Source organism: Scatophagus argus, chromosome 10 (assembly GCF_020382885.2).
Source record: "Scatophagus argus isolate fScaArg1 chromosome 10, fScaArg1.pri, whole genome shotgun sequence".
In the NCBI taxonomy this organism is placed as follows: Eukaryota; Metazoa; Chordata; class Actinopteri; family Scatophagidae; genus Scatophagus; species Scatophagus argus.
In genome coordinates, this window is record NC_058502.1 from 3,647,029 (window position 1) to 3,674,445 (window position 27,417).

General features: G+C 42.2%; 1 protein-coding gene across 1 annotated transcript in view; it reads left to right on the top strand.

Moving 5' to 3' along the window:
• The window catches only part of bean1 (brain expressed, associated with NEDD4, 1), a 31,408-nt gene extending 6,538 nt beyond the window's left edge, over window positions 1–24,870 (top strand). Inside the window, exons 3-5 of the mRNA XM_046402620.1 lie at window positions 15,433–15,636; window positions 16,401–16,542; window positions 23,301–24,870. Coding sequence (XP_046258576.1) covers window positions 15,433–15,636; window positions 16,401–16,542; window positions 23,301–23,700 — 746 coding nt within the window. The 3' untranslated portion in view covers window positions 23,701–24,870. The remainder of the gene's footprint in view (window positions 1–15,432; window positions 15,637–16,400; window positions 16,543–23,300) is intronic.
• Window positions 24,871–27,417: the final 2,547 nt, after the last annotated feature.

Here is a 27,417-nt window from a genome sequence, read left to right on the forward strand (position 1 = left end):
AAAACGTTCGTAATTCATGCTATTTTGATAACGCATGCCGATGTTTCTGTGCTGACTGGGCGATTTCTTACATTAAAGTTATTGTGGGTGACGGAGGCCGTGGTGTTGTTTCAGGAGGGGCTAACTGAAACAATGTCATAAAACTTATCATTCATCATTTTAAAAGGGTTGTCACACCATAAGTCATTCAGAAATAGAATAAGTGGAGTCCCGACACTGCAGGTGGTGAAAGATGAGGAATTTAAGAGCAGGGCGGGTCTGACGTGGAGCAGGATTTCGGATGAAATGACCAGCTGGACGCAGGAACAGCTGGCTCTGATGACATGTGACAGCAGCAGACAAAGGAAGTTTTAAAGCGATGACGGCGATGAGACGCCGGGCTTACAGTAGTGGTGGCAAAATCAGATTAGCTGAACTGAAAAGTGTGAACACCCTCTGGCTGAGCTGATCCGATTGTGTCTGAAGAAATAAACAAGCATGAAGTAAGCATGAAGATCGTTTTGCTGATTGAACTTTGACTTTCACTTTCGCATTAAAATTGATGAAAATCTTGATGACTCAGCAGCAGGCCTCAAAACTCAAGATGAAGTTTAGGACTTGGGACTTCAGGATTGAAGATTTTATCCATTAAATGTGTTTTTCACCATGATGTCCTGTAGTTAGCCGGGAAGATGAAACTTTCATGTTTTGCGGACCTCTCAGCTCTGTTTGAGCTCCATGATCCCGAACTCCTCTGACGCTTCAACCTCGAAATCTGCTGTTGGGACGCATGCCACCCAAACCCAGACTTCTCCATTGATTGTGCTAGTGATCACCAGCAGAGGAATGTGATCGATCAGTGAGCTTTTCCCAGATAGACTAGGGTTCAAAAAACTTTATCGTGACCCACCCTTGGGTGCTTGAGCAGTGTGTGAAGGAGGCAGTCGTGTTCCACATGGCAGCTGTTTGTGCCTGAGGGTTCCTGTTGCTGTGCGTCGGCGAAGGGCGTGCAGCCCCAACTGCCAACATAAACATCCAGATCTGTTTCCATAACCGGGAGAACATGGAAGTCGCTTGGTTGGTTAGAGGAAGCATCTGACTTCAAGTAAAATGAATGTTTTTTTTTCTGTTTTGTTAAAGTTAAGTAGGCAATTAGGCAAAACAGCACAACTCTTATCGTGTGATGCACTCGTCCAATACATCGAAACTCAGTCATGACTTTGATCTATAGAGATGATCATACAAAGCTGAAGGTTGTTTAACCAAATGAGCATTTGTGTGCATGGGGTTTGTGGGTGTCGATGTGTGTGTGCTCACGCCCCACCCTCTCTTATCAGTTCAAAAGATAAAGGCTAAACACAATCTACATATTAGAGCACTGGCATGTGCATGCATCAGATGAGGGCAGATCTGAAATGGAATCTCCTTCTGTTCCCCCTCGCTGCACACATCTTCCATCCATCTATCAGCGCTGCGGCACAACGTCTCGCCTTCCCGCCGCTGAGCCATCAATCATCAAATTCCCATGCTTTATGGAAATGGGAGGAAAAACTTCATTTAATGGCATTTTACCTTCTATCTCATCCACCTTTCTCTCTTTGTCCGTCCATCCATCCAGCCGTCGGTCCGTCTGTCCGTACGCGCTCGCAGTGTAAGGTCGTTTATTTAAATCTATTTAAATGGATATGAGGCGCGTGCATATGCAGGGAGATTTCACGGCCCAGCAGGTCAGCAAATACCAAAGTTGTTCCACCTCACTAACCGCCCATCAGGGCCCATAGACAATTAATACACACCACAGGTGGTGGAGTTTGTGTGCGTGCCTGTGTTGAGAGGAAAACAAGTGCCTATCTATCTATCTATCTATCTATCTAGAATAAAATGCCTGAAGCAGCAGGGGAGAGAGGTGGTGAAGCATGGACGAAATAAAAAGGGGATATAGATGGAAGCAAGGAAAGCAGTGAACAGGAGAAAGGTATGCTGTAGGAAGTGAAATGGGTGTCGAGGGAAAACACAGTCACTCTGGAGGGGAAGTATGGCAAAGGGGAAGAGGGCAGAGAGAAATTGAGAGAGGTGACTTGGAACGTTTGAGAGAATAAGAAAAGGGGGGAGAGTGGGAGGGAGGAGCGAGAGGAAGGAGAAGTGAAGGGTAAATGTCTTTGCTAATGTCTTCGGTGCCAATATTGACTGATGCTGGCTCCCTTTGACTTCACTACACTCGCCGCACCCTCCTCTTCAGTTCATTAGCTGTGTCATTTGGAAATGGATGTATTGGCTCAGTTGTTCAGTGTGGATGGATGGATGGATGGATAGATGGATGGACATGTAGAGTATCGAACGTCTACCACTTAGACTTATTTACTACAAAACCACATGTAATACTTAAACACACCGAGACGATTCTCTAAAGGAAACCATCCAGTGGTTCATCTATTCAGACCGATAAACATTTCATTCCTTCCAGGCAGTGCTAACTTCAGCTAAACTCAAATCAAGTTGTGGGTGAATGAAAGTTGCTTGAAAAAGGGAATTCAACCAATGGTTATTTATTTAACATCCGAAAAAGGTTGTTTCATGTATAGTTTGTATTAATCTGCTACATTCTGGTGGGAACCTGTTGATTCTGAGACATGAGGTGCCACCTACAATAAAAGTGCAAATGGATGAATTTCTACAAAATAAATGAATGATAGTACAAGAAATAATAAACTGATTTCCTTACAACTGCTAATTAGTTGTGAGGCTGGATGGATGACAGATTGTGTGTTTACAGTATTGCATTTTCAATAATTTGATCTACACTGTGTTACACAGAGTGAGTGAGTGTGTGTGTGTGTGTGTGTGTGTGTGTGTGTCCAGAGGGGAGAAGGCTACACAGAGGGGTGTGTGCTGCAGCTGTTCTAACATGATTAAACATCGCGTCTTCCTCCCCTGTACACCTCTATTTCATCATCTCCTCTCCTTCTCCTCCACCGTTTTCACACCCCTCATTATCACCTACGCAGCTGAGCTGAGAAAGAAAGAAGGGTGAATGAAAGAAAGGCAGACAGAAAGGAAGGAAGAAAGAAAGAAAGCCAGAGGGATGGGGAAAAAAGGCAAGAGCCACACAGGGAATCACACATAAAGGCAACGAAAGGGAGCCTCAGACGGAGCGTGAGGCGAGGACGGTCAGGGACAGAAAGAGGTCACAGTCCTATCATTCGAAAGGAAGAGATCTGTCTGAAATGGGCTTCTGTGATATGAAGTTATGATTATTTTGGCTTTTATTCATCAGACGGCTCCAGTTGTCACGAGCCACCTGCACTTACTGGATTGGGTGTAATCCTCCTCCTCCTTTAGAGACAGATAGAGACACTTCCAGGCAGATCATTTGGGAGAAACAGAGGACAGATTTTCAAAAATCCTGCAGATCTCTCTCTCTCTCTCTCTCTCTCTCTCTCTCTCCATATATATATATATATATATATATATATATATATATATATATATATATATACATATACACTAACACATGATGTTGTGAAAAAGAGAAATCAGAGCAATACATTTTCATTGAATTTTCACCATGTCATGGTGTCTGTCAAACTGTCATGTTGGTTTGGACTCTCAGTGGACGCCTCATGTCTCTGTGTCTGTCTTCAGGCCAGGAAGCTGATAATGTTGTTTGAGAGATTATTGTGTCACAGGAAAGGCGTCAAAGATTGTCAAAAGGTTGTTTGCTGCTCCGTCTTTTTGCTTGTCTTTTTTTATTTTTTAGAGAAAACCACACAGCCAGGACCAAGTTGGCATTACATGAGTAGTACATGAGGTGATTGATATTGTTTTTATACCAAGGATCAATCTGCATCTAACTGTATATTTCCATAAAGAGAGCAACTGGGACATGGTGTTTCATCAAAACAAAAACATTGTATGTTGGACTGTGACCCTCTTGCTAATACATCCATTGATGTTCTTATATAGTTTCTGTATTAATCAACTGATCGTACAGAAGAGTTACACAGAATATGTAGTACATATACTTGAAGGCATATAGTTTAACGAAGAATATGTAGTACATATAAATGAGATGTTGATTCCAAATATTCATTTAGGACCAGCTCTGCCTTTTCATGAAGAGAGGAAAAGCAGAAATTGATAAAAACAGACGTAATGTCTTATAATGCTAAGGATTTCTGAATGTACACTCTCGAATCTGGAGTTCGGGCTTACTGCTTTTTGCTATCTTGTCAGTTTTGGGCAAGAAAACAAGGAGCAACAAGGTGAGCCTCAAATGAGTCAGGAAAAGGAAAAGGATGTCCACAACAGAAAAGACAGACAGGAGTTTCTACCTGTGAAATGATGAGAAAAAGCAGTATAATATTGTTTTTTATTTAAAACCCTTATAATGTGCTTCCTCTGTTAGACCAATAATGAAATGTCCTGATCCATCTGTGCAGCAGGTCTCTGTGAGGTGAGAAAGAGGAGAGGAGCTGGGGAGGACAGGTGTTGTGTTGTGACTTGTTGCAAGGTGAGATGGCAGGAAGAGAAAATTAGTCACATTGTCCCCGAAAACGTCAGAGCTTCACACTCTCCAGCGAAAACTGTAATCACAGCATATTTCACCAGATGGCCTTGGTGGAAATGGTCAAGTGTGTACATGTTTGAGTGCTCACAGCCTACTGTACTCTGTGTGTGTGTGTGTGTGTGTGTGTGTGTGTGTGTATGGTATGTGAGTATATAAAGTAGCTGTGGGATAGTAGATGGATATTTTCTGCATTGCCGAGGTCTTGATTGACCAATCACGTCCGGATTAAAGTGCTCCCTGACCACTTGGACCTGAATCTAAGAGGCTCATTGACGTTTTATGGGCATTTTCCAATCATACCTCAATCTGCAGTGTTTATTGATCAATCAAAGATGGATCTGCAGAGATCACTGACCAATCATAGAAGGATATACTTCAGGCATTGCCAGGATTTATTTTCAGTTTGGTTTGTGCCACAGAGATACCAGAGTCGCACTGGGTTTTGAGTGATCTATGAGTGCATTTTGAAAGTACGAAATAGACAGTTTTTTAGGCTAAGTTTCACTTTGGCATAATCAGACCAACAGGACTTCCAGTAAACTATCAAGCCCCCAATTCATTAAAGCACTTCTGTTCCTTGTTCCTGTAGATTCAATTAAAATTCCAGTAAAGACTTTGGGCGATTGAATACAAAGGGTTTTATGACTGATTTAGATCATGTCATTTAACATCTGGTGAAACAGCAGATGTTTCTGTCACGATTGCTTAAGGGATCCCATTGCTCAGGCAGGCCCATGGTGAGAAGGTGTCGCTGCCTGGACTGACGGACGTTATACTTAACTTGGCAGTAAGCATATAGCACAACAACACTGACTGATGTAAGCTGCGTAGACTTTTGACATCTAATTAAGGTGAGCAACTTGACCTATTTTTCATTATTAAAGGGTTTGTCCTTGTGCATACTGAGAGTCTAAGCTGTGATATTGGGCTGTATAAATAAAACTGGCTTGACTTCTCTTTCCTACTGTTTAGATCCTGACAGATAAAAAGCAATCACAACTGGACACTCAGATATGACCAGGTGTGAACATCTGCCTGTCTCAGCTGGATCCAGACACAAAACAAACACACAAGCTAGCAGAACTTCAAACTCTCTTGTTGTCTGCAGTATGTATCCGTCGATCCTCGTCGTGTACTCGCTGACAAAACACATGCAGCGTAAAATAACCTCATGTTATAAAATGTTACATCACTGCACCTGTCACTTAAACAACTTCCTCTGCATCATAATTCACGAGCGGTTAAGTCATCAGAATTAGGTCTGATTAGCCGCAATTTTAGGGACTAATAATAAATAATAATAGCGACCACAACAATAACAACAACAAGCAATGGAAGGAGCTGAACGAGTGAAGAAAAGGGGTGGATGATTAAATGAGGGGAAGGGAGGAATGTGGGCCAGCAGGGTGTGATAATCTGTCTCTCTGCCATCTATACCACATGGGAGGGAGAGAGAGAGAGAGAGAGAGAGAGAGAGAGAGAGATTAAGGGGATGTATGATGTACTCTGACCCATATTCATGCACACAGTGATGTTTTGTGACCCACATACCACCTCATTTAAATACACATCCTAATTTGATACTGATATGCATGTGAGTGGGTGCGTGGTTGTATTTTGCACTGCAGTGTGTTGAAGCTATCGGTTAACCTTTGAGGTTTTGCCATCGGAGTAATTTGTCTGTTTTACTGAATGGAAGAAATCAATGCATCGCACAGATGCATTCATTCACAACCACAAAGTGTGCAGTGAAAATCAGAGGTGCATTTAGGAACTCCTGGATGGGAGTGCACATTGGTAATCTAAATAGTTTTTAAGATGCACACTTACAGTCACGGAAGCCGTACATTATTGATAACACAGTTACACAGTTTATTCTGTCTAAACAACCCTCAGTATTCTAATATGAAATAATATATCATCATTTTGTGTCTGTTTGTGGTCATTTTGTTTGTCTTTGTGATAGTGTGTCTCTTTGTTGTAGCTTTGTATCTCTTTATGTTGTTTTTCTTCCTCATTTGGGTCGCATCCATGATGCAAATAAGTTAACTACGTGTCACCTTCTAACTAAGAGGGGGACCCGGCTGGAGGGGGCAGCAGTAGAAAACTTGTATGAACTTGTATGATCGAGGAAAAATGTCAGCGAGCTCTATTTGCAGTTGTCAGAGGGGTGATGCTTTTCTGTCATCATCAAATATCACCTATGATTTGAATCCACATGCCACTTTTGGCCGGGAGTCAGCAAAGTGTGTGGCTCGCCTCGCCCCCTCCATCGGCTCATACCACTGCACCTGTCACTCATCTTGATGAGCCGTCAACCTTGAAACAGCGTCAGGCCTGAGGCTGAGCGAACCATTTGTGTGTAAAGCTTCCACAGGCCCTGCAGGAACAAACAGCAAACACATCTGCATTCACAGAAGTACAAGGTCTTCTGAATATGTCCTATATTTACCTTGCCAAAGGCATATCTTTGTTTCTTTATGATTTCTAATATTATTGTTATATGCACAGGGGGAAGCAACTCCCTAGAAATAATCATGCACTTTAATTTGTACTGTTTTCATGCAATGCCTTTAAATTACAGCCAAAAATCAACCATTGGCTTACATTGATGTTAAAGGCGGGAATTACAGAGCAGCCTACAGAGCCCTTTTTAGACATGCAATACCTGACATCACTGACATAATCTGTCTGTTAAACTAATGGCTTTTCATCATTCAGACATGGAGGTCTGTTATGTAAATGTCCATTGCAGCTTATTCAGATATGACAGGACATTTAAGGAGAGAGAGCCAACTGAGATACACTGAGATATGCAGGAGAGGAGTGTGTGCTGCTGTTTTACAGGCTGCATCGGTGGCTATTTTACTGCTTTAATCAATGAACACGAGGAATGGTGACCCGTTGATTTAAACTCTCATCTGATTCCTCTTTGCTCACATGCAGCCAGAGAGGTTTTCATAAATCAATTCGTGCAATCGTCGTGCGATTTTCACCAGCATGTCGTGTTTCACTTTGACTCTCAGGTTTGGTGGTTATGTGGGTTGCTGCAGGGGAGACTGACACAATTTTGACACAAAGTTTGGAGGGGCTGTACAGGTGCAGTGAAAAAAGCTTGAAAAGCTTGTCAAATAGTGGATGGCTACCTTACAATGTCACACTTTGAATGAATCGCCGACGAGGCTGCCGTATTTGACACGAATCGTTTTCAGTCCGGTGTTAAGTTAATCTTTAAAACATAAGAGGACATAACATAACATAAGAGTCCCATTCTTGTCAGGGATTTTACTGTTGCTTCCTTTTTCCCCCCCTCCTTTTCCTCCACCAGCAGTAATGTGCCATGATGGTTTAATGGCCAATGTTCTGCCTCCTTCAACAACCAAAGACCCCCTGGCATCTGTTCGATACAACAACAGGAAGGATCAGAGTGCGAAAAGGAAGGGGAACAGCAAGACAGCAGTGAAAGACAGCCAGACAGGAGGATGTGTGTTTGAGAGAGACAGAGGTGTGTTGTCTTCAAGAACCCTGTTGTCCTTTGACCAGGCTGTAGAAAGGTTGAGGCTTTTCCAGCACACTGCACAAGAGAGGAGATAACATCTGTCACTTTGAGTCCAGCCACGACCACATCCTCTGCAAATAAAGATACGGTGCATCTTTTACTGTAAAACCGGACGCTCTGGAAACACATTAGGCTTGTCGGGCTGGACATCATCACATTAGATTAATTAAAATCTTAGTGTTGTTAGTACAAGCCGGTGAAATAGTATTTAGTTCATTTTTAGCCTCTGTCCAATGACTCTCTTTGCTTCATTTCTCTCTCCGCACTTACTGCACACTTGCGTGTTCAGTAGAAACAGTCGTGTTTTACTTGAGTCTTTCTGAAGGGGATATTTTTAGCGATAAGACCGCTCGCATGTCCGGAAAAGAGGAACAACATTGTTTCTGCAAGCATCGGAGTATCTCTGGCATCCCGAGGGGCTCAGAGGCTGGAGGTCATCCTGCTGCTTCTGTTGCTGAACACACACACTCTGAAAAATAGAAAATGAGAAAAGACGGAGGGTGTTCACATGGGTCTAAAGAATGAACTGTTTGTTCTTGTTGAGCTGTCATTTGATCATTACTGGCATCTTAAACATGTAGCAGGTGCTCTTAATCAGAGGAGCCTCCAATGTTGCTTTAGTAAAAATAAGCCAGACAAGAATACTTTATAAAAGTTAAGCCAAAGCCGAGAGGTAATTGAAAATAAATCTGTCCTGTCAGTTGTATTATAAAATAAACAAGTATCATATTGTAATGGAAAAATAAGCTCCTCCAGCTGAGAGGTTAATTAGTGCCTGTGATGTCTGATGTTAATTCAGCTCAGGTCAGGTGTGGTCTGATGGGTTTTCAGAAAGCAGGTAAACAGGGAGGAGCAGTGGCCATGACTCAGGAGAGAACAGCTCGGTCCCAGCAGTGGCCCAGTCCCCGTAGGGCTGAATGTGAAAGGTCTGTCTTTCAAAAATTATTTTTTTCAAAAACATCTTTTTCCCTTCCCTTATGAGGAATGAAAAAAAACATGTTTTACTTTTTGACTTCATGTTAAAAGTTTGAGAGATGACTGCATGCTGTGGCGGAGATGTTTTCAATACCATTTTAAGCTTACTGGCTGAAACTCCAGCTGTGTGGTCAGAGACCTGCACTGATGTTAATGCGTCCTAATGAGCATCCTGGTCTAACTGCATTGATACTGACTGTTACGTGCAAAAAGACTAATTAGCCTTCAGTGTCAAATGTGATAAATTTGTCCATTAGCTAATTGGTATGTTAGTACTGAATCTGACTCACTTTAAGCATGTTAACATGCAGAGCCAAATGGATTTCGAATGGCAAAATCACCTCATAGTAGTACTATACTATGTACTGTACTGAACTACATTTCTACCTTTTTACTTTTTAAAAGATTAACGTTTGCCACAGTGTTTTGTCAGCTCCTGAGGAAAATACTGACAGATTTGGTTAGAGGGAGGAAGTTACGCTACCGTGGCAACAACAACTCTTCCTCTGGTTCACAGAGGGAGGAGAAAGACACGCGTAGCAAACGCCTGGTTAGTGAATGAGAGTAACAACAAAAAGGTTACTGAAGGTCATTGAATCAGATCCTCTTCAGCTCTGCAGCCCACACGCGCCTGTTTAAAATGCACCAGTGAAGGAAAACAGATGTTGTAGTGGTGTAGATTTGTTGCTTCATTGTGGGTTTTAGTGAAGATTTTCTTTATTTTCTTTCACTGCATTTGGATCATAACACTGTGTCATTTCTCTGGAAAGTAAGAATTTAATTGAGCATAGAAATTAATTATGTTTTCATGCATACATTTTTATTTCTGCAGCGTTTTGCATACAGAACATGTTTCTTGAATGCACTCAGACTTCTTTATTGTTTCTATGCCAGGATGGTTTGTGACTTCTATGAAGTCAGGATCCACACTTTGTTATCATACAGTTTGGTGCTAAATGAATGAGTGAAGAGCCTGAAATGTGAAAATAAGCCAAAGCTGGTGAAAATGCAACCGTGAAGTGAACAACATCTGCTATTTCTTTATTTTTATTTTTTTATGTATATATTTATGTAGTTCTGCCTTGATTATTTTTTATTCACTATTCTCTTTAAAGCATATTTTACTCACATATCATCTGGAGGTTTTATATCATTTTGGTTTCTAATATGCAAATAGTTGACTGTACAAACAGAGCCTGAAGAGTGTCCTGACCTTGGAGAAGACGCTGACGTCTCAGGAGGGATGTGTGTGTGTGTGTGTGTGTGTGTGTGTGTGTGCGCGTGGGAGGGTAGCAGTCCAGCTGTCAGCTATCAAAAGAGCAAAGACTGCAGTGGTTTGTTGGGTTGCTCTGAATGTTCCTGGACGACTGAAGCGCAGGCTGAAAGAATGTAAAGAGAGAAAGATGAAAGGTTGAAGGGAAGGATGTAAAAGTGGCAGAAGGAGGACGAATGGTTGAGGATGGGGGGAGATGGATAGATGGATGATAGTTGAGCGGATTAAAGACAGTTTGAGGTTTTTCCAGATTTTCCTGCGGGTTACGTACTGTAGCGTCGTCACTGTGCCACATGTACAGCCACAAACACAAGTGTGTTTTTTAAGGATCAGTCATGAATCATCCTCCTTCAGTCACACTAAATATACCACAGAGATGCTGAAGCCGCTGTTGGCTCAGCCTTTGAGTTTGTTGTCGTCCCTTATTGAACATCCTGCCAAGAGGAACTCTTTCTGCCTGGATGTCTGTGGATGTACAGTCAGCCTGCACTATGGTATATTTCATATTGAAGAGAAGATGGTTGTAACTCATAATGACAAGCTGTCAGATTGAATCTGAGTGGATGCTTGATGCTTCTCTATAATGTATGCAGCTAATGTACAAAGTGATGCTGCGTACGCAGCAGCAGTCGATATCACAGGCACTTAACCTTTATAGTTTGTGACACCCAAAAATAAATGAAAGCCAGTGACCCCAGTATGGATGTACACACACACACGCACACGCACACACACACACACACACACGCACACACACACACAAACACACACACACAAACACACACACACGGCGCTTATATGTTGATCTTTGACATCACATTACGTTGTCTTCCCTTGTGAGTTCCTCTCTCTTGATTTATCATTACAGGACTCCAAACAGATTCACATTTTAATAACAAAACATTATCCTAAATATGAAGGTGATAACGCTACATTTTTATATTCACGCTGAATTTATATGTCTCAACTCTCGTGATGACCACTCGCATTTCCTCTGCTTCATTTTCACTTCATTTCATGACTTCAGGCTGAAGAGAAATCCAGTTAACAATTAGATATTCCCACTGTGCTCCATTTGCTGAACTCCAGGAGCCGTTTGCTGACACAACGGACTTCATATTTTTGATGCACACAGTGGCCTTTGTACCCCCTCTTCTTCAGTAACGCACTCCACCAGCCAACCACATACATGCACTCACACTTTCTCAGTTTTAGAGTTAGCTAGTTTTAGAGTAGCATTTTGAGGAAATTCTTCTTCTTGCAGTTATTAAGACCGGGGATGAAATAATTGTGATAAATTTTTGTGAAGTTGTAAAATCTTGCAGGTCTCATTGTATCCTTAACGTTGTTGAGTGTTGGTGCAACGTGGACACAAAAGATGGTCTTGTTCTGTGATGAAGTCCTCCCGTGAAGTCAAAGCACGGTCGTGGTTCTGCAGGCTGACTGTGAATCCACGAAAGCAGAAACTAACAAATGCTTGAATCTCATACACACTTAAATGAACTAAATAATCCTCATGTCAACACTCAGCTTAGGGCTTAGAGTGTCAACATCACCATTACGAACTGGCTTTTTCCAACACACTACAGTATATGGTGTAGCAGGCGGGTGCACGTTCAACAGTGAACTTTAGTGACAAGCTGTCAAAGTGAATTACTTCTGCTGCTCTTTCATTATATATGAACATATACCATATATACTCTCTCTCTCTCTCACACACACACACACACAGCGGTCACTGTGTGTTTCTTCCCTGCAGACACGAGCTCTGCTGAAGTTCTTTTGAGCAAGATAGTGAGCCCTTAGCGAGCACGAGCTAAGCCACAAAGCCACAGCCGCCTCAGGATTCAATATCACAATTTGCTGCTCAATTCTGGCTCTGAATTTGTAAATGTTTCACAACTACACTCGTCAGTTTGTTTTCCAGCAGTTGGCCTCAGTGGATTTACAGTAGCATCTCATAATGTGTGTTATTGTGACTCTTGCTTTTGGCCCTGATTTTAAAAAAAAGGTGTGACTCTGTAGTGCACAGCAGGTTTATGATGTTTTCTAAGGTTAGTTTAGATTTATAGGTTCCTTGCTAACCACCATCATTTACACTGATTTATGTCATGCGATGGCCATGCAGGGCTAATATTTTTACACTCAGACACTTTTACTACCCAACAAACATACACACTCAGATGCAAACCGAATTTCTCTCCTCTTTCTCTGCTTTCTCTCTGCAGCTGGGTCCAGTCCCCTCGGGGTTTTGAAATATAACACTATCACCATTTATTACAATCTTTCCCTCTCCTTTTCTCTATCCATTTCTTCCTCGCTCAACCCAAGTGACTGGGCGGCTGCTTCATCCGCAGTCTGTATCTTTTAGATTCTCCTCCTCTGTCTTAAATCACAGTGAAGTGAGGAGAGCAAAAAGACATTTGATGGGAGGTTTTGTCCAGTGGCCTTACAGGACGTCATTCAGCCACGTCTTACGATGACGTTTTACAAAAGAAGTAGAAGTCAAAAACAAAAACGCACAAATTATGTTACAGTTAATTCCTGCCTTGCACTGTGACTTGTTTACAGCAGCTTGAGCTCATCTCTTAATTCAGTTCAAAGTCTCTTGAGAGGCACTTTGAGGCAAGAAGGTTTGCACGCAGTACAATGCACACAGACAATTTATTTACACACATAAAAACAGTCTGATTCCCAGAGCATCAAACACCACTTGGTACATCAGAGCAACGGCACAAAGTGAGAAAGTCACACACAGACAACTTTCACCCAGGAGTCCACATCTGGGAAAGCAAACACACGATGCCAGTCTTTATCTAAGCATCTCTGTGTGACTGCAGTAGATAATATGGAACTTCATTCATTAATTCATTTAAAAGCAAAACAGAATCCAGGCAGTGGTTCTGCTTTTCATCACAAAGTAATTGGTAAAACGATTTAGTAAGATGTCAACTCAATTTCTGGGCTGAATGTTTGTGCCTTATTCACAGTGCAGTTTAACGTGGTCGCATGATAACCTCACAGCCAAGGCTGATGGGAATATCATATGACAATTCAGAATTTTGACTTCACGATGGCGCCATCTGAAGAGTCAGAGGATGATCAAAATCAACAGGGTTTGTTCTCTGGGGACCATGAACGTCTGTACAAAATTTCATGGCAATCCATGTTATAGTTGTGAAGATATTTCAGTCTGGACCAAAATGAGATGAGACGGAAGAACAAAGCGATTTGTGCTGAAAAAAGAAAAAAAGGTTTTTGATGAGCTCAGCTAGCAATTATTATGAGTTTGTCTGTAGTTCATCTGTGTCAGTGTCTGCGTGTGTTGCAGAGGAGGGAGGTTTGTGTGAATTTAAATCTATATAATTATAAATTTCCCTGTGAGTTCTCTCCGGAGAGAACGAGAGAAAATGGAGTTTATGAGGAGGAGATGAGAAGTGAAATAAAGATAAAATCATGTTAGGAGAGAGAGAGAGGAAGAGGAGACAAAGAAGCGTATGAGAGAGCAGAAAGGTCCGCTGGGAATCGTTTGGGGTGAGAGAACATTTTCCTCTTCTCGGGGATCTATGTGAAACCAAATTACTGTAGGCAACCGAATTACAGACGCAGACATTCAGGGGCAGAAAGAGATGAGAACTGAGCAATAGAGAAGCACAAAACGAAAACAATATTGTGAGTGTAGATCATTTTGTGGATTTGATTGTGATACACAGAAAGAGAGACAAAGAAGACCAGGAAACGTGTCTTCCAGCACAAAGGATACGGTCTCCCTGTGGGTCGGTCAGTGGCAAAACTGAGCTTCTCAAGGATCATCCGAGAAGCGTCTGAGATATCAAGACAGACACATTTATTTACTGGGTTTTGATGAGAATAAAATAAAGACAGGTACTTTGCTTTTCTTTTCCATTTTTGCTATTCCTGAGTGCAGGAAATGCGTTAAATTTCTGGAGTAGTAAGATGACTCAGTAAGATGTCACTCATATCTAAAGCCATCCAACAACTCCTTCAAAATAAAGGTCCAGTATGTAGGATTTAGTGACATAGGAGGCGCTGTCTCGCCCTCCATTTAAGGACCACAGTACATAATATGACTGTCCATTCCGAGTCCCGTTGTCCTCAATGCTGACACTTCCCGACCTAACTGACAACATTACAAAATTGACTGATATAATGTAGCATTAAATTTTCAATAATTCACCTCCTGATTTGAGTATCGTTAAATCTTGAACCGGTCACACGAAGAGCAGCTTTAGAACTCAAAAGAAACCATAAAGTAGGAGGTGCGTCCCTTCTCTTCACTCAGCTGTGCTGTGACTGCAGACAGACAGATCAAAAGTGACTGGCAGTAAGACGGAATGAGAGGAGGACAGACAAGAAGAGCGTGGATGGGCAGAGCAAACAGACAGATGAGACATTAAATATAAATGGAGGGGAGCAGCCTCGTTCTGTAATCTAATGATGATGATGATGATGATGTGTGTGTGTGTGTGTGTGTGTGTGTGTGTGTGGACTGCAGCTCTAGTTATCTGTCACACACTTAAATGGAATAAGTCCTCGATGACATGATGCGTCAAGAGCAAGACAGCAGTTATGTAACATCACCTCCGGGTGCACTGCTGTCATATGGACTGACAGATGGACAGACGGACAGAGAAACAGACAGACCGAGGGACAGACAGACAGATGTTTATTAATGTGTTTGGGTTTTTAATGATAATTTATGTCTATGTTACTTTATGTCCTCTGCAAAGGTCAGGGCATTAACCTAATTAATTAGTACTTTGAGTCACATATATTGTGTTAATTAACATGCTCTACAGAACGTTTTAGCATCTTCCAGTCCGTTGTTTGGGATTTACTTCACTGTGTAAGCAGCAGCTATAAAGATCTGGACACTTGGTATTATTTGGTGGAGGACAACAGAGCTGGAGAGCGGACCTTATGACCTGGACATAATCATGCAAATGCAAATGAATTCTAACGTCGCTCAGAGTGTGCTGGATGTGGAAATGAGCAGTTTCACTACAACGAAACACACAAACACACACCTGACCCCCATCTATTTGTGTCTCCCTGCAGTGAGCTCCAACCAGAGCCATGGGGAGTACCCAGACTGCCGGAGTGAGAGGGAGTCGGGAGGGGAGGCGTCTCTCCTGGTGTCTCCGCTGGTGGTGGCGGGGATCGTTATAGGTCTTGTTCTCTTCCTCTCCTGCATCACCATCATCGTCGGCAGCCTGCGCAAAGACAGTCGACTCCGAAACCCACAACTCCGAGCAAGTTACGGTCAGTCAGTTTCACTAATGGACGCATTAATTAATGCTTTTCAAATTCTGTCATTATTTCTGCTCCATCAGCGCAGTCAGTGGAGCAGTGAAGCACAACTTACAGCTGCTTTATCTCTGAAAGACTGCAGAGCATTCAGCCATCTAAGGTTGTAGATGTTATAGTAACACACTTCATGGAGTCCATGAATGAACCTCGGATTGCAGTCATCAGAACATAAAGTTATTTTGAACCACACTGTACTGCAGCACACAACACACGCTGGTATGATCATATGATATGAAGATTTCAGGCCCATTTATTCAGGATATTTTATGTGTGGGGGGCTTCACAAAGCTGATGATAAATCTTCCTCATGTTGGTCTGAAATCCACTCCACCCACACCATCACGCACACAACTTGCTTCCAAAATTTTTTGTAGGTTTTCCCAAGAGAATGTAAGGCACAAAGTAAATAACAACATAACAAACAATAGCTGGGGCCAGGATTCAAATTTGATGGAGAGAAAAATAAAAAAAACTAAATATCTGATCTGTTTCAGTGTACTTTGAAATTCAGGCATCATGTGGGCTGCATCAGCTTGAGTGCTGTGTGCTTTGACTTTAACTTGTCAAATCACATAAGTACATGATAAAAAAAAAGAAATAAATAAAATAAATTGTATCCATCAGGTCAACTTCAGTTACTTGCTATGAGTGGATGTCTCCAGGTAATAAAAGCTCCATTCAAACAGGGTTTTCACCTCATGTTTCTGCCTCCGCAGGTCTGGACGGTTTTTCTTATGGTGGTTCAGTAGGAGAACTGAGGTCTACCTGCTTAGAAGACTTTCCTCCTGGTTTAGACTTTGATTCATTCAGAGAGACTCTGTCACAGGTCAACAGTCTGTACCCCGACTCCCCACCACGGTAAGCGCTTGTGTGAATGTACCCTGAGGTCAACCTGCTAGAGCATAATGCTTTCATTCAGGACACGGTATTCAGTATTTAATCACAACTGAAGATTCAACATACGTGCACTAAGTTAGCTGGCTGATGGTGGCTTCATACTCAGCATGCAGATACAAGAGTGGTATCAATGTATGTGTTTTATTTTGATGGTCAAAATGGGTATGGGGCCCAGAGTGAACCAAGCTGCTTTCACTTTTGCTAAAATATTCAGAAAAGGAATTAATGTCTGATGAAAATCTGAACCCGTGGCTGTCCTCACCTTCCACTAGCAACAGGATGTTTAAGCAAGTAAGTAGACCTTTTGCCAATTATGTCAAATGTCAAACATAAAGTGTAACTGGCCATTCAAAGCCGTGTCCCCCACTGTTCTCCGTCCACTTGGTTTGACCCTTCCTCCCTGGTAATTCAGTTATTAGGGAGCAAAGCTACCTCTTGTGCCCTTTGTAAGAGCGCAGGAATGAGTGTTTGTGTACCATGTTTGTGTGTGTGTGTGTGTGTGAGAGAGAGAGAGTGGGAGAGAGAGCGCGAGAGAATGGAAGAAGGAAAGAGCTCGCTAAAGGCCAATGTCATGGTGTTTTTGATCTAAATGTCAGCTGGTCTAATTGGCAACTTTAATAATTCACATACATCCCTCTCCTGCAGGGTGTGTGTGTGTGTGTGCGTGTGTGTGTGTATGTGTGTGTGTGTGTGTGTGTGTGTGTGTGTGTGTCCCGCACTATCCCCAGCTTTCTTCGTGATAGAAACACTAGTTGCTTCACAACTCGTGACAAAACAACACACTGAGGAAATCATCTGACACTGAACCAGAATCAGGAAGTCAAAGACTTTTACAAGGTGTGATCTTTACAGTCAGAATTTAAGAATTTTAAACTCGGCTGGTGCTTCTCATTGAAGTTCTGTTTGGGAAGCTAAAATCAGCTTTCCATCGAAATGTAGCACACATTTTTAGGTGGATTTCCAGGAAATCAGCAAAAGAAAATGGGAAACAATGTGTGTTTCTGCCCACTTCAAGCTCATTCATAGAGACAAAACGATTTGGGGCGCTCCAGTCTCGTACTTGGCAATATCTTGTGCCACACACAAAGCGCATTATTCTGAAGATACATCACCTGTGGAGGGATGCAGCTGGTCAGCAGGGTTTAGGTTTGCTGTGGGGTTTAAACGATGCCTGTGGCTGCTGCACGGCCTCACGTGGGCCAAGAAAATGTTCTCATCCCACCAGAATGTCAATGAATCCATTCATTAATGTGATGAAAAAAAAACTGAACCCGTTAATTTGCAGTATGGGAAAGAAACGTTCATCACAATGACTGTTCTCACTTTAACTTAAGCAGTAAAAACACGAGAGAGTGTAAGACGTCAGTGCGTCAAGACAAGGAAAGAACAGAAAGGAGAGGAGAAAGAGAAGGGGAGCTAGTGGGCTACGTCAGCGCTTTGGCAGCGAAGCAGAGTGTTCTGGACAGCCTGTGTGAGAGCCGGACTCTCTGGCCCGGACGATGGGACAGCAGCCAACACACACACACACACACACACACGTACAAAGAGATGCATGTGCATACATACAAATCACACATTTTGTTTATCATAATGCCGACAAGTCGTGTCTTGGTCAACAAGCAGGTAGTTGCAGTCATGTGACGATCCTGCAGTGTGTGTGTGTGTGTGTGTGTGTATGGGTGTGTGTGTGTGTGTGTGTGTGTGTGTGTGAGTGTGGGCCACAGATGGTTGAGGGAAACTCAGAGAAGTCAGATCAACAGCTCACCTACTGAGACTGTGAGCGTAACGCTTCCGACACACACACACACACACACACACACTCATAAAGAACACACATACTTACACACAATGTCTCTACCAGAAAGACTCACACTCATGGATCAGCAGCTCACCTGTGGAGACTGAAATCTTCTGCTTCCTCTCAGGGAGATGCTGGGCGAGCTTTGGCACACACACACACACACACACACACACACACACACTCCTTTATTTGTAATATTGCCAAGCAAGAGGTAAACCATTGCAGAAAGTTTAGAAAGATTTCTTCTGATCAGGTTCTTGTCAGTAACCAAAATTAAGATCTTGTAAAGCAACAGTAACTGGTTTTTGGGGAGAAACAAGCTGTAAGCATGTAGCATTCATTTATGTTGGGGCTCCTGATGAATATATTCCAATCTTTCCCCTGATTTTAGTGTTTTTGTCTCTCGGGGAAATATCCCACCTCGAATGCTCTCTGATGTTCACCAGCTAATCTCTGCCATTCAGTGCTGCACTGGTAGCTTACATTGGGTTTCTCAGAGCCTCTTTGCTATCTGATGACAGCAGGAACAGTGAACCAAAACAGTTAGGTTTGCGGGCCGTAGGATTTCATCTGAAATATTTCTTTGTCTTTGGTTGTTCAGATGTTAACTGCCTTGAAAAAAATTAGAATAACTCTTAGACTATTTCAAAAAAACGGTGAATGTAAAAACGCAACAGATTTGTCGTGCACTGGGAATGTTTTTTCACTTTGAAAAACAGTTATGTATAAACATGCATACATAGATGTTGCAGATAAGGTTGTTTCTTCAGCTTCTTCTGCAGCATTCAACTAAAACAGAGCTTGAAATGACGTTTGTTTTTCGGTTTGCAGCAGCTGTGTCTGGTGCACAAGCAGACGAATATGTGTTAGAAAACAAGTCTCTCTTAAGCAGCCCCACTGAATGATGGCAGCGGAGGCGCCGAGTATAATTAGCTTATTTCTGTGTCATACTGTACGACACAAACGGTCAGTGTCACTGATAACGACAGGAAGAGCGCACTCAAGTCCGGATGTCTCACAGCAATTTCAACAGTGAGTCAGGGAACAGTGACAGCTTAGGGGAAATGATAACACCAGACAGCAATGATGAGGACTTTCCAAGTGCCAGAGAGAAGATGAGAACAGTGACAGAATCTCAACAACTGAATCTGCCATTAGACAGGAGCCGCACGAGCCGCCGTAATGCAGCCTGATAGAAACTGATCTGTTAAATTTCTCCTAAAGCATTCTTTGAGATGTTAAGTCCAACTGTGGGCTTCATTTTGTGAGCTGCTTTATGCTGAGCTGAGAACACACACACACACACACTGAGATGCAGCATCTATATGGTTCTCTTAGTCCACAGGGACGTACGTCTCACAGCAGTGAAGAGTGGGGACATGCCAAATGTACACATGCTCACACTGGCACACAGAGACCATATGCTCTGTGCTGCAGCTCCAGTTTGCCTGCAGTCCAGCTCTGTAGAGCGTCACAACCAGTGCAAGAATACGTGCCAGAGGTCCTCCCTTTGTCATGACCGGCGTGTATCTGACTTCCCTCGCTACCGTAACAACATTAAGGTATGGTAAGATTTCGGTAGAAAACAAATCAAGCATCTTGTCGGTGAACATTTTACTGATTCAGTCAGTATTTTTGACTGATATGTTAACCAACAGCACAAATATTGCAAGTTAGTTGGATATAATTGTAATTTCCAGGAGGTATGGTTTAAGAAAAGGGCTGTGAATCGAAGTCAGGAGGTTTTGCAGCACTATCATGAGTCAAAGAGCTTCAAAACTGAGGGCCAGTTTTCTGTAGGATCGTGAGAAACATGAACAAAGTCAATTTGGCATCTAAAAACTGGTTTTATGCACAGGAAACAATACGCACAGTAAAAATAAATAAATAAAATAACAAAAGAAGAAGCCAGTTATACTTGAGCCTGGACTAAAGGCGAGTCTGACCTTTGCCAACACTTTAAGGAAGAGAGTTTTGAACCACTTTTTGAACCTCACCACTGGCTTTAGAACAAAAAGATCTGCACTTAATCAGCTTATCAACCAGAGACAAGAGAGAAGGGCGAATCCAGGGCTCAGACAAAGCCAGGAGGAAAGAAAAAGAAGAGTGTAAGGAAGCAGGGAAACGAGGCTAAAGAGGCAAAGGGTATATGAAAAGCAAAAACAAAGAAAAAAACAGCACGCAACCCAATTAAGAAACAAAAAACGTATCAGGATCTTAAACAGAAACAAGCAGCAGGAAAACAGACAAACAGAGGCTGTTGTGTAACGCCCAGCATGTGTCTCAGAGGAGACAAATTATTTTCACTCAGCCACACCTAGCTGACACACATGCACGCACACACACACAGGTTAGCAGAACACATACGTGTAAAACAGCACATTCATTATCTAGTGTGACATTTTTGCAGAAACACAAACACATGAAGCAGAAGGCCACAGGGGAGTGGAGGAGCTCATGACTCCTGAGAGACTGAAGACACAGGAATTGACACCTCTGAAACACCCTGGTCCTCTACAGCACACTCTGTCCAACTATCTCCAATTTTCACCTCGACGTGCCGTGGCTTGAATTTTCAAGGTCAATTTTTCTCCCAGAATATTTTTTTTTATATTTTAATCATTTTCTACCCTCAGTCCTTTGATTGGTTGAGACGTGTAAAGAAAAACACTGCAAATATCATTCCTAAGAACAAATAAAGTCTTACACACCCCCGTTTACACGTCGATGACAACACAGGAATTAACAATGCAGATACACTGAATTTAAAACCAGGTAAAATGTCGCTGTCAGCGTAAACGCGCCATAAAGAATGATGTTAAAGTAACTAAATCTCCAGTGCGTCTTTCCCTCCCTGCAGGTTTGTTCACACTGAGGGGGGAATAAAACTGCACCAGCTGTCTCACGAGATCGTTACTTAGAGATGTTTGGTCCTTCTGCTGCAACCAATCAGTGATTAACTAACAAAAACGTAATCGAAAGAACATGGTAAATAGCACACACTGCTTTACAGGCTGGCAAAGGTCTAATGTGTGTATGCGTGAGTGAGAGAGAGAGAAGTGTGTGATGATGAGTAGCGTGTGCAGTGGACGTTAGGCCTTTATGAACGTGCCTCGTGTTCACATCATCAAGGCTAAAATGTCTCCCTGTCTCTAAACCGGCAAGCACAAAACCGCAGACACACACTCACAGTCTGTAACACTGCTTTAAAACAGCTGGCAGGTGGGTACGGGCACACGCACATACACACACATGCACACACACACAGAGTGGGTGAAGAAGACAGACCTTAAAAGAAAGGAAAGAGGACGAGTTATAACACACACACACACACACACACTACCAGACTGATACAGTTACCCACTGAGCTGATTGAGTTACACTGATGTACTGCTTCCTATGGCCCCATCATCATCTACCATTAGCTTCACACACACACACACACACACACACACACACACAGATTTCATAATTCTGTTTTCTATTTAGTTTCATTCTGTTTTATATGTTTTCTTCTCTCTCTGGGGGAGGAGGCTGGTAAAAACACGAGCTCTGGGTCTGCTGGATGAGTTCGTCAGGGAAGCGTTTTGGGACTCTGCCAAAACAGCAGGAAGGAGGTTCTGAGTGTGTGTGTGTGTGTGTGCAAGTGTGTGTGTGTGTGTGTATAAAGATCAAAAGGAAACTGCTGTCTTTGTCAGATCTTGCTGGGTTAGACTCAAAAAGACTTAAAAAGAATAAAAAAAAATAATAATAAAAAAATAAAAAATCACATTGAAAGTGGCACGTTATTGTAAATACCATCATACAAACAACAATAACAGTAATGCTGTACAAAGTACCACTTCATGCATTTTATACTGCAAATTGTATGCTGTGTGATAATTATTCAGCCATTAGTATTACAGGTTATTTTACCCTACGTTTATCACAATGTCTCACTCAAAAGTTAAAAATCCTGTTTGGCCTTCTGAGGTGCCCTTCAGCAGGATGCCGACTTCTCGCCCGTTGCTGGCTTGTTTTCCTGTAACTGACCCTTAATTTGTGACCCCTCAGACACTGAAAAGATAAATCTCCTGAGGGGAGCACCTAACACGTGGGCAAGGACAAGCCAAAGCTTGTCTGTTTCAGGGTGTTCTCTGCACACAGTTTTGAGTGATAACATTGTGGCACTGATCAGTGCTTTCAGGCTGCAGAGTGTAATACAGTATGTGCAGCGCTGTGCTGCCAACATGCTAGATTTTGTTTGTTGTGTCCAGACGTGTACAAAAGAATAGAGATGAATGTAGGTGAGTTTTTCCAGCTATTTCTTTTCCCTATGTTGTTATATAAAAATGTTCTCTGAAGGTTATTTCTATTGCTTTTTGTGTCCATGTCAGTGTGGTGAGACAGACGAAACTGGACAGCTGTCAGCACATAATATATCATAGAGTTAGCTGTGATGTAGCATACAGAGGTACGCAGTCTGGGCTGATGGAAAGGAATTCAGAACACGACAGGAGAAAGCTGCAAATAAATGAGCTGCTCCTCTCAGAAATATTGTTCACGTTTCTAAGTTTCCTTTTCTTCAGCTTTTGTAAAAGCCATAATCTGTAGTTTCCACTCTCCGAAGTACGAGGAGGATTTTAAGCTTGATGTTTGTCCCTTTCACTTTGTCTTAAAGACCTTAAAAACCTTTTGTAACACAGTTGCTCTTCTCTTGCACTTCTGATTAAAATCGGTCTCAGAGGTCAAGTGAAATTACTGCCATTTCCACAACCCGAGAAACAAAAACAAGAAAAACGTCTTCCAGTTTGCTGCTTACTTGCTAGCTGCTGTTTTTGAGTCATAAAATGGTGCCATCATCCAAACTGGACAGAGTTAATTGTCCATCTTCACCACCACAGTATTTACAGCTTCATTTCTGTTTTTATCTCTGTAGTTACGATGAGTGTGTTGGTCCGGGTTCAACTCAGATCTACATACCTACAGATGACCCGCCTCCTTACTCCCTACTGGACCCCTGTCAGAGAGGGGTGGAGCAGGAGGAGCAGCCTAACTACACCAGTCTGGATCCCTCTCCATACTGTGGAGAGACCTCAGCCAGCGCTGCCTGGTTCTCCCCCTCCCACTATCCACTGGGACTGCAGGAGCAGGAGCACCAACAAATCTCATCCATCTCCTTCCCGCTGGAGGCGGCGCCGCCTTACGAGTCAGTGTTGGCCGAACAGGGACAGCCCCTCCCTCTCATGCCATGTGACCTTTATAAACACCAATCGGAGAGGGGGGATGATGGCAACTCCCAGCAACCGGGCGCAAACCACATTTTGCAAGACAATTAATTTGTTTCTTTCACCTGCGCTGCTGGGCATCCCCAGCTGAATTGAACAAACACTTGTGACGTGTGGCACAAAATAGCTGTTAGGAGCAGCCGTGACACCAAACGATGGACACTAAATGAGACGTACACCTCCTACACAGAGTCGTTAACACCTAATAAGGCTGGAGATTTGATGATGTCAGCTTCTCAGTGGACTGGAATGCAGCCAAGACTCCAGTTTTCATCAACTTAACTGCAGTTTGCTTACAGACAAACAACAACAAAAAAACAAACTCACTAATTATGTTGTACTGTAAAGTTTCTGGAATGAGGGTTTGCTCCCATGGACTTTCCTCCATCTAACACCATTGTCTAGTTCAGGTTCTGGCTGTTAATCTCTCTTTCTGAATGACAACAGATCCAGGAGTCATGTCACGTGTCATGTTTGAAGTTTAGGTGGACTTATGGCCACAAAATGTGGACATCTATTCATCCAATCGTAGATAATGGCAGTGTGTGGAGAGGAAAGAGTGCCAACAGTGTCAATGTGGTATTTAGTAGTGTAGTTTGAGGTAAACACAAGCACACAGAGTACCCCCACCCACCACCGCCACCACATTTCTTTCAGTATAATCCTCACCTATGAGTCTATTTTAATGTCATCCCGCACTAGCAGGACACCACTGCTGTCCTCCATTCTTTGTATCGTGTGCCGTACTGTAGCTTCCAGTGTGGTGGTTTTATCCTAGTGCTTAGAATGATGACTTTGTGATAAAATGGTTGTGAACGTAAACTAATTAGGAAACTACCTGGACGGGAAGAGTGAATTATCAACACTCCCCTCGGTTATGTCTGTTACGCCCTTTGATGGATGGTTATGGAGGTAATTGTTAAATATTCACAGCGTACATCTGTCATCGCCAGAGAGGAGCCGGTTTCAACTTGTCCACTGTTGTACAAATTGTCATAACTCTTTCTATCAAGGGCTCTGGTTTTAATATCAGTTGTGTAAGTGGACCCCAGCAGCAACATGTAGCTCGGAGCCGTCCTCCCCGATGAGGCTGGCTTGATGCAACAAAGAAGTGACACATTAAACTGTAGATCTTAACACACTGGAGGAGTGGATGCTTCTGCCTTTGTCTTTTTCTCTGTTGTGCTTTCACGAAAGAATTAACTTGAGGCATCGTGTTGTTTTTTTCTTATCGCATTAAACTAACCCTAACCCTAAACATCTCAGTTAACCTGCGTAAGAAAGATCTGAACTGAGTTAGCTAAATTACTTCATTCATCAGATTGCTGATTTAAGAATCATTCTTAACAGCATGACAGGAATAGTAATGTATACTATTCTATTTTTCTCCAAAACTGAAAGATATTCAGTTTGGGACAGGAAAGGAAAGCTTCATATCAGTGACTTGATTGGAAAAATGGCTTATTTCATGTAAACTACTACTGCATCATTTCCTAGTCAAAAGCAGAGCAGAGTTCTCACTGTATAAAAATTTTCAGTTTAGGTTGACGTGTAGAAACCAATACAGTCTTCCATGCAGAAGTTCTGCACTAGAATTTGAATTTTGAGGGCAGTAGTGATGCTTCTCAGAAACACTAGATAGAAAATGTTCAAAACAGTGAGTTCATTAAACAGTCATTTATTCAACACAGAAAGTAGTGTGGAAGCGCAACCAAAACTTAAAGTGCAGATGGGTGATAGATGTCTTCAGCCCTCACAGCTTCCAGTCCCAGAGGACCACAAACGCTTCCTGACCTGAATCAAGAGGTTTCAGTTGTATCTGTCTTGTGTGCGAGTGTGTAAATGTCTAACCCACTGACAAAACCCTGAACATAATCCAGGCATATTTATGTGTAACCACACAAAATGAAACCAGCTATTCACTGCTGTTAGTGGCCAAGAGCTGAACACTTCCACTAAGTCCACGGGAGACCCAGAGACCCTGTCACATCACCTTAAAGCTCTCTGTGTTTCACATCAGTTGCCATATTGTGACAAAGACAGAAGCAAAGCAGCAGGAGAGAAAATCCTGCAGACATCACATCACCATTTATCACCAGTTATTGAAACAGGAAGTAATCTGAGGCTGAGTTTTAACAGCGATGCAAATGTTACTTATGATTTTGGAACAATTTGATCAGTTTTGTTGTAACTTTTGTCTCAAAATTTAGGAGACAGCTTTTTTGTTTTGGTGTTAAAAGATGTGCCTAACAGCCTTCAGACTGTTAGCTTGAACATTGCAGCCCTAATACAATAATCTCAGTGCAACTAAGGCTGTGCTTTCCACTGTTCTATGTTTGCTTGTGTCATGGCATGGAAGAATCCTGCTTTCATAAGTTGTGATGTTGGCAGCTGCATGTGAGTTAATTGCAGTTCACATATGTGGTTTCACGTCCCAGCATTGCTTTGAAATGCTGACCGTCCAGAGACGATTTAGTCAGGTTCAACACAAATTTTGATTATTGTCATAGATCAACCCTCTGAAGTGACTTAACCACCTACAATGCGATTCTGTTTTAAGCTATGCATTCTTCTCATTTTCATTCATTCAGGGAATGTTGAAATTTTTATTATTTTAACATGCAGAGCCACTTCCTGTCAGTTCAGGCAGTTAAATTCATCTGCTACTAATGCAACATTCATTTTTGTTATGTTTGTTCCATAATGGAGGACCCAAAATGCAGACATGAACATGAGGTGTAAAGTGAGCAAAGGGACCTTGGATGACTTAGTTTTAAAGAACAGAAGTGGACAAACTTAGAGATTGGAAGTGAAGGAATAAAATAGTCTAAATAAAGAATAATCTAAATTAGAGATATCCTAGAATTCAAAATAAATTAAAAAAATGCGCAAAAGGAAACCAAAGAAAAGCAGCAAGAATGATGCACTGAGACACAAGAATCACAGCACACACACAACAAAGTGAAACAGAGTGCAGAGTCAGCACAGGTTATATGCACAAAGGAGACGAGGCACAGGTGAAACCAGTCAGGGCCTGGCAGCCAATCAACACCGGAGGGAAAACTGGCCAAGGAAATGTAAAGTCAAACAAGGCACAAAAGGAGCCTAAAATGATATAAAACTAAAATGATATGAAAGATAGACATGAAGGGCCTCATGTGTCGTGTAAACAGGCCCAATAAATCCCAAATGAATAAATACAGCACATTCACACAGCTTTAAAGCTTCCACACAGTCAGTCCTCCATAAAAAGAAACAGACAACAAAGTCATATAAATATCCTTCTGGAATCTGGAAAACACAGACCTTTAGAAACCAGGCAATCAACTGATATCTGAAAAAAAAACTGGAGTGGACAAACCATTTGTATGGAGCTCTGAGTTTTACTCTGAGAGCCTGTTGAAGCCCTCATTATGGTTATGAAGGACAAACCCACTGCCACTTCGTTGACATTTATGCATTTTTTACTTTTCCAAAAGTACGTTTAAAAAAAATGAACCGACTGAATGAACATGTAGGGTCCCAGCACAGCTCAAATGCAGAGCTTTTCACAGTAAATACATACTCACCATGCCGAACTCCCAAATGACATTCAGACTTTTCACTCATCTGGTCAATAATGATCCTCAGATTGTTATGATCCACTCAGTTTTAAAGTGTGACCCTGGAAGGTGAATAAGATTAGTATTTTAATGCTTTATTAGATCAGAGATAAAGTTGTAAAGATCACCAGGATTGTCTGTATGAGAGTATTTGCTAGTGAAAAAC